Source organism: Papio anubis, chromosome 10, assembly GCF_008728515.1.
Source record: "Papio anubis isolate 15944 chromosome 10, Panubis1.0, whole genome shotgun sequence".
NCBI lineage: Eukaryota > Metazoa > Chordata > Mammalia > Primates > Cercopithecidae > Papio > Papio anubis.
Genome location: NC_044985.1, coordinates 35,687,999 through 35,702,367, shown reverse-complemented (window position 1 = coordinate 35,702,367; position 14,369 = coordinate 35,687,999). Strand labels below are relative to the sequence as shown.

The window sequence follows — 14,369 nt, the reverse complement described above, 5'->3', positions numbered from 1 at the left end:
ACTGGGGAAGTAGGAAGGTGGCAGCTCCTGATGGCATCTGTGGGCTTCAGGGAAGCTTCCAGAGCACACCTGAGGAGACCAGAGTTGAGGATCTTCCATTCAAACAAATAATATTTTCTGTGACCAATTCCCTATAATCAGTTCTTAACTCTGATGGCCACGTAATCATCTTGTAAGAAGAAATGGTTTCTCCGGGTCTTACTGCTTGTTTTGAGCTGTGTTTGACATCTGACTGGCACATTGGTGCCTGGTGTTAGGTTAACAAGCAGCTCATAAGAACATTCCCGTCAGTGACGGTTTTGCCTGATTTCCGCGTTGACTAAGTAGAAGAGATGCTTTTGCAAAATATTTCAGGTCTTAACTAGTTCTCCACATTCTCTTAGAAATGAGGTCAAAGAAAACATTTGGACAGATTCTTGAAGTTCTTTATAGCAGAATTTGGTGTGTTTTGAATTATTTAATAGGATGAGGGCCAAAGAAAGCTTTGTACTCTCAAGTTCTATTTTCAAAGAACCTGGGGAGTGAGTCTTTAGTTCCTTTTCTATATCCTAGGAAATCAAGTGGAAATTCTTCTTCAAGTCTTGGAGAAATGGTATCTGGGACATTTCGAGCAACTCCCACATCAACAGGTGAGGGTTTTAGTTAACTCTTATTCATAGACTGTATTCCTTTTTAAAATATTTGAACACACGTGCAAGTATTTTTGCTAATTTGGAAACAATTTGAAGGCTTAATTTAAAGGTTTTTCTAATTAATGTTTCATTTCTCATTTGTTTTCTATGGTAATTTGATTTGATTTAAAATGGTACTAAAAAATTCACGTCGTTAGAATATAATTTTGAAAAATCTTATTTACCCCCCCGAGTGAATAACTGTCCATTGTGTAAACTGATATTCAAAAAATTCATTATTTTACCTAAGAAACGGACAGACTTTAAGATGGTGAGTAACAATAAAAAAAGGAAACAAAGTGAAGCAGACTCTCAAGAAAATGCCCTGTTTTCAGTCTCCATGTGGAACTTCAGGATGTATTGGTACAGCCTGAGCTGGGAGGGTTGAAGCAGAGAGTCAGGCAGGGCCCAAATGAGGGACAGCCTCATTTCCATTTGGACAGCAGACAGCCAAGCCCTGGAATTCATGGTAATGAAGAGACAATGGTGGCCTAATTGGGAGTTGTGGTGCATTTGGAAACTATGGAGGTCTTCATGTAGGAATTTTTCTTCTACCACATTCCCTGACTCCTATAGGCTAATTTCATTCTGGCCTAGAACTGTTGCATTACGGCATCCAGTGCCCTAATTACCAATTCCAATTGTATTATCAATTTGGAAAGGCAAGTCCAAGGCCCTATTCTGGCCTACCAAAACTGGAGGCAACTGGATTGGTTCTGGAATGGTTCTAAGTGTTTGGGTCCTTGTGCATGTGAAGCCCTCTGATCTACAGGACACTGAACCAAACCAGGTTTCTGAGCTGTACGCAACTAGACTGGACCTGCTTGGATGTCCACAGAATTGCTTTAAATCAGTTATTGAGTATATTTTGCTTTGTTCCCATTTATTGGACATTCAGGACATTGCAGACTTTAGCTATTACAAACAGGAAAGAACAGGAAAAACTGGTTATAAGTTTATCTGAGGAATAACTGGTTATAAATGTATTTGAAATTTAAAAGCAACATAGTAGGAAAAATGTGCCAATATTGTAGAAAATGGGCAAAAATGCCCAAGGGGGTGCAGAATTATGAGTTACAAATATAAACATAACTAGTGATTGAGGCGCTAGTCATTTTTGCCCAAGTGGTTATTCTGTTTCCTTTTATGAAATTGCATTTGTCCAACTTGTTCCCAGCAACACTGTGCTGTGTCCAGCACGGGAACAACCCATGGTGAAGGCTGGCCCGGAACTTCCAGTGTTGTTCTCAACTCCTGTACCCAATTCCCACCCAATGGGAAATCAGGATATAAGGTCGTTTGTACCAGGGAAGGGGCTGTCTGTTTTTCATACGTCTTCAACATTGACATGTCCAGAATGAAATCGTAAAGCTGGTTCTCCAAAGTGGGTGATAGGAAAGTGGTGAAGATAATTATAGGGGCAAATGGGTACATTCTTCCATCTTTTAAACTCACGTACTGTCATTTGCAGAGATTACATATTTTGATATGGCTCTCGTTATTGTCTTTTAGCAAAACAGAAGCAAAAAGTGGTAAGTTGTGTTTCCTTTTTAAATCTCCTGTTAAGGTTCCTATACGTACATGCCTGCAGTGCTCCATTTCAGTGACCCAAAGTGGCTGTAAAATAAGGGAAGAGCCTCCTCGCTGGGGACTTTGATAATCATTTGTCGTTTGACCTGAGCATTATGAATGTTGTGACTGTGGAGAGGCATGCTCAACCTCACCTTGTCACACGTGTCGAATCCTCTTTTTCAGACGGAGCACATTCCTCCTTACGATGTTGTGCCATCAATGCGTCCGGTGGTGTTAGTGGGGCCGTCACTGAAAGGTTATGAGGTACAAATATCATCTGTTACTCTTCAGTTCTTGATCGAGCGCCCAGGAGACGGTCGTGTTGCCGCTTGCTCCTCAAGGGTCTGTTTCCACGTGGGTCCTGATGGAAGCCAGTGCTCAGCATGGGAAGGCAGGGGGTACTGTGTGGGGCTCACAAGGCCCTTTGCCCTTTCTTTCCTCTCTTGGACACTTCTCATCTTTTATGTATTACATTGTTTAGAAATACCTCTCTCAAAATATTTACAATGGGAAGGTCTGGTCAAAGATTTGCTGTGCATTAAATGCAAAGAAAAGGACTTTATCTGTCTTGACCATTCTCATTATTAGAAGTAATAGACAATGAACAGCACAAGAGGACAAACAATCAATCTTCCAGCAAACCCAAACTTTTAAAGCCCAAACAGAGTTCACCCTGCTGGGGTTTTAAGATGATGGCATATGCCACCAAATCCTTCTCTGCTTGTTTATTTTAAAGGGCACATTTTTAAACTTTGGAGATTAAACAAAACCATGTGACAAGGAAAAGAGTAGAGACTTTGTTTCAGATGTTTGTTTTGACTTTGTGCTAGCATGGATTAAAAAATAGGTAGATATGACATTTAAACTCTGAAGGTGAGCAGCCTCCAGGACACCATTCCCATCGAGCTAGGACAATGTGTGGCACATAGTAGGCACTCAGTACACAATTTGCTGAATGAATTAATGAATCTCTTTCAGGCAGATCTAAGAATCCTTGCTCTCTCCCCCTCTCTTTCTCTCTTGTCTTTCTCTGAGTTGGAAATGTCAGAGGGATGAGCAGGAGGAGTGGTCTACAAAAATCCAGCCATGGGCATGGAGAATTTCCTCCAACACGCACAAACTAGCAGGAAGGCTGAGTCCAGTGCTGGCCTCAATTCTCCAGCTGCTCCTCACTGGAGGCAGGCACAGCTCAGGCGTGCCAAGGATGCCCGGCACCTGTATACAAAGCCAGCCTGTTGTCTCCTGGCAGCAGTTCTATCCCCTAACGAGGGAAGAGGGAAGAGGGAAGAGGGAAGAGGGTCCGGTGAACACTGCTGGTTTGTTCCTCAACACCCTGGAGGAGAACCAAGGGGGGTGGAAATTAGCAATTGCACATGGTTAAGCATGAAAAACATCTTCCATGGTAACTTGCCCCCAGGAGACGACTGGCTGCAATAAGGTCTTGGCTCATAGTGCCCTTCCCTCCCTCCTCTCTCACTTTTGACTTCTCTCTCTCTCTCTCTCTCTCTCTGCATGTGTTTGCCTCATTCTTTTTTTCTCACCTCTGCAAAGGTAACAGACATGATGCAGAAAGCCCTCTTTGATTTCCTGAAGCACAGGTTTGATGGGAGGTGAGAAATATAGATGTTTTTGTATTTTTCTTTTCCTTTAACCAAACTTGTATGATAAATTGAATTGTAGATGTATGTTTCCAGAGATTTCAGAAGTTCTCTAGTTAAAAGTTAACTCAGTATTCTTGGGAAGAATATAATAAAAGAACTCTGAAAATATGAAGTATAACATTGAGTCCCCAATGAAGAAAGGACCAGGAGAAGAAAACTAAGCCATCTGTTTTATTTAAATGTATATGTCTTTATTTTCTCAGTTATTAATAATTTGATACCAAATGGTTTTTATTAAAAAATTAATTAAAATATATAATATTTCTGATGAGTATAGTGGCTTGCTGGTCAAGCTAGGCAGTATTTGGTGTGTGTGTGTGTGTATATGAAAGTATAAATAGCAGTGTGTGTGTATAGCAGTGTGTGTGTGTGTGTCATATGAAAGTATAAATAGCAGTGTGTGTGTATAGCAGTGTGTGTGTGTGTGTCATATGAAAGTATAAATATCAAGTACTGAATTTTCTCAAACGAAGTGAGTGAGAATTCTTTTAATCATAAGCCTCCCAAAGTGATCATTTTGTAGGGAATAGTACTTATATGGATATTTATTATAGTTGAGGGTTTGCTTTTATTAGAAATTTCCTGTTATTTTATTGATCTATTTTTTAATGTATCTTACTATGATCCATCAACAATATGGCTCAGACATTAGCCATTAAATAATTTTGTCATTTAAGTTTTGTGAAAAATATCTAGAGAAAGTTTCTCTGTTTTGCAGAGAATGGTAAAAAGCCTGTAATGACTCAATTCTAAATATTAAGCTCTTTCATATGCAGAATACAGTCCATGTAAAAATAACCACATGAAAAAACCGGAAGATTTATCAGAAATGTGGAAAATTTAAATAGTGTGCATCAAAAAGTATGGGCAAATGCATCCAATGTATTACTGTAGGATAGCGGAAGAACATCACATTCTTTATTTTTGAAGGCAGTAATTAAGCCACTCACTTTCTCTTTGCTAAATTATGAGAATGCGCTAAATGCACAAAATAATTTTAAAATGTAAAAAAAATTCAGATAAAGTGTAATAAATTGGTACATTAATAATAAAAACAAACATGGTATTGCTTTAAATATAAATTGTATGCATTTGTTAAAAGCTTTCTGGATAATTGGGTAAAATATTCATTAGTTTCTAGAACTATATAGAAAGAAAGTAAACTGAGATTTTAGTTTAAGAAATAAGAATACTTCTAGGTACATTAGTATGTAGGTCAGGCTGCCTTAATAAATAGACCCCAAAATGTGTAGTGATTCAAACACAATGGAAACTTATTATTGCTCACTTAACAGTCTGAGGCAGGTGTTCCTTGGCTGGGAGGGAGGATGGAGTTGGGGGAGGGGAGAATTGGGCAGAAAGTTTGTTCCCTCTGTCATTTGGGGCCCTTAGCCCAGGTATGATGTCTCTAGTCAGCTTGCCGGGCCTGGAGACAGAGCACGTTATTACTCACATTTCACTGGTTAGAACTTGGTTATGTAGTCATACTTATTGCAGCGGAGGCACTCTTGCAGTCCAGGAGGAAGAGAAGATAGAATTTGTTAAACCAGTAATAGCCTTCGTCACATTCATCTACTGGACAAGGGCTTAATAAGAAAGATGTATTTATTCCATTTCACTCTCTTTAAAAAGGAAATAGGCAGATAATGAAGTAGTTTCAAATAAAATAAGTTAAAAGCCCTGAATCCTAGAGCATTGGAGTTGGAAGGATACATAAAATGTCTTGTAGACTAATCTCCCTTCTCCAACAACCACAATCAGGTAGATAACCTGCTTCCGTTTGAAATTTTTGGCTATTGGGAATTCACTTTCTAAAAAGCATTGCAAAGAAACAGCTGAACTTTGACTTTGTAACTTAATAGGGTTGGTCCTGGTCCTGCTGTCTGATGCTCTGGCCTTAACCCTAACCCTCATGCAGGTCCCTGTGGATTGAAGGCAGCCAGCATGCCTAGCCCAGTCTTCTGTGTTCTTGGGTGCACATGCACGGTTCCTTCAGATATGTATGGAGTCACATGGTTTTAACCTGTGGAGCTGTTACCTAAGGCAGTTCTGAGCAGTGCCGAATCCACTGGCCCCATAACAGCCCTATCTGAGCAAATCCCTTCCCATAAGACAGCCTACGTTTGCATTAGATTATTTTGGTCTATAACATACTGATACACGACAGCGTTGTTAAAGGTTCGCCTTCAAGAATGAAGAATCTGATGTTCTTCCTCAATCCTGAGGCCCAGAAAAAGGGAATTTATTTAATTGTAACAGCAGAGATTTGTCCTGAATCAAGTAGAATTGTCTGCATCCATTACTGTACTATTGAAGTTGGTTTTAATAGAAATTGAATGCAAATTTCAATCTCAAGTATTCATGGGATCTGATGACATGGCAGAGGGTCTAGAGGAAGAGCCCAGCAGCAGCAAAAGTAATAGCTGAAGAGAGAGACTTAGCCCTGGAGAAATCTGATGTATTTCTCCAGCAGGGCTGGAGAAAGATAGGTAAATATTAAAGGGGTGAGGGGTGAGAGAATGGACTTGATTTCAAATATTAAGAGGCCGGGCAGCAGGATGAACAATAATGAGTTCCTTGACTGAGTGTATGTGGAGACTTTGATAAGAAAGAAGAAATTCGCTGGTAGCGTCACACTGACTCTGACATGTCTTCTTCGTGGGAATATTGTTAGGTTTTGAGCCATAACATTGTGCTGCATTATGTTTTACCAATTGATACAAAGAGAGAAAAAAACAAATAGTCTTTAATTGAAACCAGCCAAGAGAACAATGACAAGGAAGGTTTTAGCACAGTGACACGGCATAAACAATACGTTCTAATGGAAACCTACTCTGTGTTTCATGGGCTATGAATGCAGTGCGTTAGACAAAATAGGAGAAAGTCCTATTATTTTTCGGAAAGTGCAAAGAAGGGATCTGTTGGCTATGAGGCTTTCTTCTTTCATCTGCTTTTCAGATCTTAGTAGAAAATAATTCAACAAATTGGATGAAAGTCCAACTGTTTGACTATTGCAGAATCATAAACTTGGGATTTTTTTGATACCTTAGAAATTATTTGAGTCAGTTTAGAGCTACTTATTATACAATTTTATTGCTATAGCTGCTATTGTGGGGCCTAACTGTGATACATGTAAGAAAAACAGAATACTAGGCCGGGCGCAGTGGCTCATGCCTGTAATTCCAGCACTGTGCGGGGCCGAGGTGGGCAGATCAACTGAGGTCGGGAGTTCGAGACCAGCCTGACCAACATGGAGAAACCCCTTCTCTACTAAAAATACAAAATTAGCCGAGCGTGGTGGCGTATGCCTGTAATTCCAGCTACTCAAGAGGCTGAGGCAGGAAAATCGCTTGAACCTGGGAGGCGGAGGTTACACGGTGAGCCGAGATCGTGCTATTGCACTCCAGCCTGGGCAACAGGAGCGAAACTCTGTCTCATAAAGAAAAAGAAAAACACGACACTAAATAGTTCCTGAGTGCCCTCTGTATTTGTGAATATCCACATGGAGCAATGATTCCTGTGCTGACGAGGACACAGCGGATACACAATGGGCATGGAGCTTCTCTCTTCATTTCACACCACAAATATTCATTGGGGATTACCCGTTTGGATGAGGTTTGTTCAGCTGGCTCAATCTACCATTCACAGGCTGAACAAGCAAGCAGTCAAACCAGTTGCAGTTTGTTGACCTATGCCAGTCATTTCAAATCCTCCCAAAAGTTGTTACTGTAGGCTTTTGACAACTGGATCAGATCAACTCTATGACATTTATTGGTCAATTTGTAACTGATAATGATCATGGCCAAAAATCTTAGATGAACATCATGTAATCTACACAGATAAGATCTCAAGCTAAAGGATGCTTTTAGCCAAAGAACACATAAAGGGAAAAATAGGCTTGAGAAAGAATTTGAAAGAAAAGAAGCTAAACATACAACTTAGGGAGACTCAAAGAGATAGTACTTATTAATAAAAGGAAATGGGAATAATTGGTGCTATCACAAGGCAACCAAGCCGTATAAGAATGAAGATAATTTCTAATTGCAGTCAACAAATGGTAAAAGAACAGCCACAACTTCTGTTTCATAATCAATTTCATTCTTCTATGCATTCTTCCTACTGTTCTCTATTCAAATGCAGACTCATAAACAGCCACTCAAACACCAGTAATAATTAATTGAACACTTCAGTGTCAAACTTGAATATTTAAATTAGTAGTTTGAGTACAACGTATCTGACCTGATTCTCTCACCCACATTTCACAGACTCTGGGAATGAGAGAGTTCATGGTAGACTGCCCACTTTTGAGAGTAGGATATAAGGAAACTATCTCCTTCAAGTCTTTAAATCTCTAATAATTGTTTGCCTTGTGTACATTATATATGTTTTTATTAACAGAGGACACTATGAATAATTATTTAAGAATGCACTTTTATATATAACCTTATTTGCTCTTAGTGGCAATCCCATGAGATAGTTATGGCAAAGCTACTATTACCATTTTATTGATTAGGATACTGAGGTCAAAAGATAGAATGACTCATGCAACTACCAGGAGAAAGATCCAGGAAGATACTCAGGTCTTCCTGTGTGTTTCAATTCTCCTGTAAGTGCACTGTTCCATTCTTTGGAACACTTTTCCCTACTAATACTAGAAGTTTTCCAAAATTATTATACTGTCTGGGCTGCATATTGGATGTAGCAAGGATAGAATACAGACAGATCTTACAGCTGTTATGTTACCAGCGTGGAAATGCAGATTATTTTTTAATGAATGTGTTATAACTGAAAACAATATCTTTCCACAGAAAATCACAGAAAACTAATACAGCTCATGATGGATTGCAGCAGTTAGGATGAATTCTAAAGTGGAAATAAGCAACAATGGGGGTTCAGATTTACTCTATTTAGGGAATGATGTTTGCTAGTTTTCAGGAACATTTGCTGCTACATCCAGTCTGCTGGGGAACTAAACTCCTATTAGTCTTTTACCTACTGGCCAGTAACTACTAACAGCAAGTCACAGGAAGTTTTCCAAGGGAACTTTTTAGAGATGTTTATTGAACAAGGTACATAGGAATGCTGAGACTAGGGGGTCTCAGGATAGCAAGAAAAGAAGTAGAAAGGATACTACTTTAAGTTAAAAATAGTATATAAGCTAGATAGTATTCAGTTGTGAATGTGATTGCTTTTCTGGAGAGCCTTTTACAAAAAAGAATTTTGGGTTTGGTGTCTGATTTTGATAATAGTCAGCATCTTTGCATAGAAAAGAGAAACTCCTATTTTGTCTTACTGAAGGTTTTCTAGGGCTAGGCCTGTCTTCTTCTGAGCTCTGTTTTATGCATGTGTATTTTTATTAATAAATAACTTGTATTAGCAAACTAACTTGCATTAGCAAATAAAATGAGAAAACATACCCTTTATTGTCGCATCTTTCCCTCTATTTTGGAACATATGAAGCAGTTTTTTCCTGAATTTTTTCAAACTTTGGCTGTGTTTGAAAATAGCTTTGTAAAAGTACTTTTGTAACTCAGAAAAAGTAAATGTGGATCTGATGCTAATCTCTTCAGATTTGAAGAACCAAGAGTCTCTTGTCTGTACAGAACTAGAAAATTTGATTTTCACTTAAGCTGAATAGAATTCAACTTTCTGGGTTGTTGGGTCCTCCAAAAATCATTAGTCTAGAAAGTTGAATTCTGTCCCTAAACCTACCCATTTGTCTCTCATCATATATTTGGATTGCTCTGAAACATGCCTGTATGTTTCTATCCAGCAGCTCCATTCTTAAAACAAATAAACCAGCAACCCAAAAACACAAAAATAAACACACATTGCCGGGCATGGTGGCTCACGCCTGTAATCCCAGCACTTTGGAAGGCTGAGGTGGGTAGATCACCTGAGGTCAGGAGTTTGAGACCAGCCTGGCCAATGTGGTGAAACCTCGTCTCTAGTAAAAATACAAAAATTAACCGGGCGTGGTGGCACATGCTTGTAATCCCAGCTACTTGGGAGGCTGAGGCAGGAGGATTGCTTGAACGTGGGAGGTGGAGGTTGCAGTGAGCTAAGATTGTACCACTGCCCTCCAGCCTGGGTGACAGAGCGACACTCTGACCAAAAACTGAAAATTAAATTAAAAAAATAAAACCACACAAACCCTATTCTGGAAAGGAAAGGAGCTGCCTATGAGACTTCATGCCTGAAAGCTGCAGTGGCCAACTGGAGTAATGGAAAGTCAGGTGGGGTTTACTCTACCTCAACTTGATTTAAATTCTTACTATCTCAGAGCAAGGCCAAGACTGACTGTGCATCCGTGCTTGACCACTTGACTGACATCTGGAGATTCGGGCTTGTAGAACACTGAACTATAAGAGAATGGTGGAGTCAGGTGACTTGGCACTGGCCCGATGCCCAGGGGCTGGTTTAGACCTGAGCTGTAACTAACCATGTGCAGCTTTCTGTGTGTGTCTCAGTTTCCCTCTTGGTAAAATGAAAAAGTTGTTACACCAGTGTTTTCTAGCAGTTGAACAGCTTTTTATAGTGAAATCATATATAAAGCCCCAATGCAGAAAACAGAAATGCAGGCGTGTTTACCTGGCACTGAGGATGGTGAAGCTGGAGCCCACTGAAGCTCCCTTTAGTCCTCAGAACAGTCCCTGAGGTGTATCTGCAAAAACTCTTGGTTTCTGCGGGAGACAATTTTGAAGATGCATCAAATAATTATTAGGGTCTAACAGTTCTAAAAAATTAAGAATTGAAAACTTCCTGACAACCTACAGCATATAAACATAATGACACAGGCAAGCAGTACTTTGCTTAAAATGGCACCAGAACTTTTGCACAGACTGTTGTTTTAAAGAATGATTTCCGAACATCTGAGGAAAGGACTATTTTAAATTCTCCCCAAGGCTTTAGGTCACTGAAATCAGGTACAGTCTCCTGACAGTGTTGTCCCCAGACAGGTATGAGATGACATATGATTCAGTAATGGTTGATAATTCTGCCCTCCTTCCTTCTTCAATCCCCAAAGAGTTTGAAAACAGAAGAGAATGGGTGTACTGAGTATAAAAGGGGAGGGGTGCTACTTTCCTTGTCTCCTTTCTGGGAACCAAGCTGTGAAGATAAGAATGGAGAAAGGCCCATGGTGACAGTAACTGGTTTAAAGAGGCAAACTTTGAATTCTACTGGTAGATGATTGGAAATTGAGCAATCTCAGTTTAAAATAGTATTTAAATTCTAAGTTGCAGATGTTCTCATTTGATAAATCATATGCAAATAGACGCCCCTCTGCATTTATTTGCAATGTCTTTACTTCTTCACTTTTTTTTTGAGACAAGGTCTCACTCTGTCTCCCAGACTGGATTGGTAGTGGCGTGATCTTGGCTCACTGCAGCCTCTGCCCCCCGGGCTCAAATGACCTCCCCCACCTCAGCCTCCCAAGTAGCTGGGACTACAAGCATGTGCCACCACACTAGGCTAGTTTTTGTATTTTAGTAGAGACAGAGTCTCACCTTGTTGGCCAGGCTGGTCTCGAACTTCTGACCTCAAATGATCCAACCACGTCGGCCTCCCAAAGTGCTGCGTTTACAGGCGTGAGCCACTGTGCCAGGTCCTGCTTTATTCTTGCATGACCGCAGGATACTTTCTGACTTAGCAAATCCTGGCACAATACTCACATTGCTCTCAACTAGAGTGCCTTATGACTGCCCGCCCGCCGTATGCATTCAAAGTCATATGCAAATATGCTGAAGAATCCTATGCATGCAGAAAAAATAAAACCATTTTTTCACATGTTTACAAATGAAGTATCCCTTCGGGCCCCTGGAGAATCACGTGTGTATCACAAAAGAATGCAACTTAGCCACAGACTGGTTGATTGTCTTTGATAATCAAAATGAAGAGCGTTTCCCAGCTTTGACCAGCATCATTAAATCCCAGAGCAAAGCATTTGTAGTTCCTGAAGGTCTTGTTCAAGAGCAAATCAACTATGAATTGTGGCAAATTGTATTGCTGCTTCCTAGAAAGAGCATGGTTTATTTATATGTTTTGGTTCCTTCCTGGTATGGTGTGTATTATAAAGGGAATTCAGCAAGGCAGGCCATAATGGACGAATAATATTTTTAATGGAGTAGGTTTTGTGTGTGTGTGTGAAACAGTTTAAACCTTCCTCCATTCTGCTCTGCTTGCATTCTGATACTAGCCAAAGCCTGTTTAAAACACTTGTGGCCAATGTTTATTATACTGCGGTTCCCCTGTAGTATGTAAATTGGTTATTAAGTACTGTGGTTCTAAATCACTTGGAGAGCCCCATAACATTTTTACTGGCTTGTTCTGTTCTGTGTTCCTATTCATAGGATATCAATAACGAGAGTGACGGCTGACATTTCTCTTGCTAAGAGGTCTGTCCTAAATAATCCCAGCAAGAGAGCAATAATTGAACGTTCGAACACCCGGTCCAGCTTAGGTAAGATGTTCAAATGTGGTACTTCTTCAAGCTGTGCTTACAGACCGGGCTGACACATGGTGCATTTGTGAATGTCTTTGTCAATTTGTTCCCCATTCTGAATGGCGGGAGCACTGAGTACCTGAAGAGAATGCTAGCTATGGCAGGAAGGCAGCAGAGTCTTGCAGTAGCCAGAGCCTGCTGTCTCTCAGCTTTAGTCAGTTAGCTAATTAGTCTGGTGGGAAGAATCCTCAATGGGCTCTCGTAGTCTTTGCCTGCCTAACCACATGAAACCACTCATCTCCACTTTGCTCAGCTTCTCAACGGGGCTAATGATATCTGTCATACCTGAGTCACAGCTGACGTGAAAGGAAACGAGGTGTTCAGCCTCCTGAGATCTTTAGAAGAAAAGCTAGATAACAGTGTTCTTGGTGTTGCAAATGGCAATGACCATTAGTAACATGCAGGGACTTTAAACATGTCTTTCCTGGGGTACCAGTCGGAAAGCATCCTAAAATTCCCCATGATGGAGAAGAATAAAAGACTGTAAGTGAGTAGCTCCATCAAGCCATAGGTGAACAGGGCTGTGGAGGATGGAATCACCACCCACAGAAGCAAGTCCATAGTGCTGGTGAATTACATTGTTCATCTGGAAAGCCTGTTCATGGTCTCCACAATTGCCAAGGGTGGTGTAGTCCGCTCATGACTTCCTAGGATTCTCTTTACATTCATATTCTGAGGGCAACTTGTTTTAACTAGGAAGGATAAAAAGGGCTCTTCCATGCCTTACATTTTTTAAACTGTTGAAATTAGCTCTATAGATGATAGAAAACTAAACAAAATTAAGATTTCCAAGACAGAGTGCATGCCCTAACATCACACTAAGAACCCACTGACCTTGAGCCAAAGATTGTACAATTTGTAAAGAAGGTACAAAGTATTATCTGCATATTCCTGACATGGGATTGGCACATGATCATTGCTAATAAATGTTTGTTGGATGGTTGCTTTGTGAAGGAATACGAAACATACCAAATAGAGTAGTGGTCAGTGCTTGTGAGGGAAAGATCCCAGCGATTAGTGGTCCCTTCTTTAGTCTTGTATTTAGAGCCTTCCACATGCAGAGGGAAGCATGCTCAAAGGCACAGTATTGTGACCTGGAGGAGGTACAATGGCAATGTTGATGGTGAATCCTATTAGGTAATGACTAAAGTTAAATATCATGGGTGACAAGGACATTAAGTTAGGTTGAGGATTTCTCAGATAAACATCAATTCTCTGCTCTCCTGTTTTCTACCCATTTTGTAACTCCTTATAGTGTCTTTGGCTTTTAACTACTCCTTCTTCTAATGTATGGTGAGAGGCTAAAAGATAATTAAAAGCTTAAGCCAGGTTGTCTGACTCCTTTAACCACTGACACCTGCCAAGGGCTTCACCCGTATTCACTGAAGTCATCCTTACAATCCAGTCACCCGCTGTCAGAGTCAGTGGGGTGGATGGGGGGGCAAGTTAGAGTAAACAAGAAGAAACAAAGTATATCTCAGCTCATGGTTTTTACCTTTACTCTTTAAAGTCATATACCCACAACCATTGGAGTTAATTTCATGGCAATCTGTTAATATTATAATAACCACAATGTGATCCATTTGTGTGCTTATTCATGCACATTTGTAGATTGCTTCATCAAATGTTTATTGAACACTTGTTATGTGCCATGCATTACACTAGACTTAGGAAATACAGACATATCCCACACACAGTGTCTTACCCGTGGGCAAAGAGACAGAAGGGACAGATGGTTAGAATACCTGTGACAGTGGAATTATGAACAAAGAGCTAGGGGTATAAAGAAGAGTAGGGGGTAGGAGATGTGTGAGAAGACTTCTCAGGAGTTATATTTGAGCTGGTTCTTCAAGGCAGGAGTGTACAAAGACATTGACATGTAAACAAAAATGTATTGTTGAGAAAGAAGTAGATTTGTGTATAGCATGCTTAGAACAGGGAAGTTGTGATTTGAGAGGAACA

At 40.2% G+C, this 14,369-nt stretch overlaps 1 protein-coding gene across 7 annotated transcripts in view; it reads left to right on the top strand.

Annotated features, from left to right (window-relative positions):
• CACNB4 (calcium voltage-gated channel auxiliary subunit beta 4) overlaps positions 1-14,369 on the top strand; it is a 266,924-nt gene that overhangs the window by 226,684 nt on the left and 25,871 nt on the right. For 6 of the 7 annotated variants that reach the window (XM_003907474.5, XM_003907475.4, XM_003907476.5 and 3 more), the window contains 5 exons: positions 553-629; positions 2,184-2,203; positions 2,427-2,507; positions 3,795-3,853; positions 12,256-12,365. In XM_003907474.5, coding sequence (XP_003907523.1) covers positions 553-629; positions 2,184-2,203; positions 2,427-2,507; positions 3,795-3,853; positions 12,256-12,365 — 347 coding nt within the window. The remainder of the gene's footprint in view (positions 1-552; positions 630-2,183; positions 2,204-2,426; positions 2,508-3,794; positions 3,854-12,255; positions 12,366-14,369) is intronic. The other variant, XM_021923621.2, reaches the window with a different exon arrangement.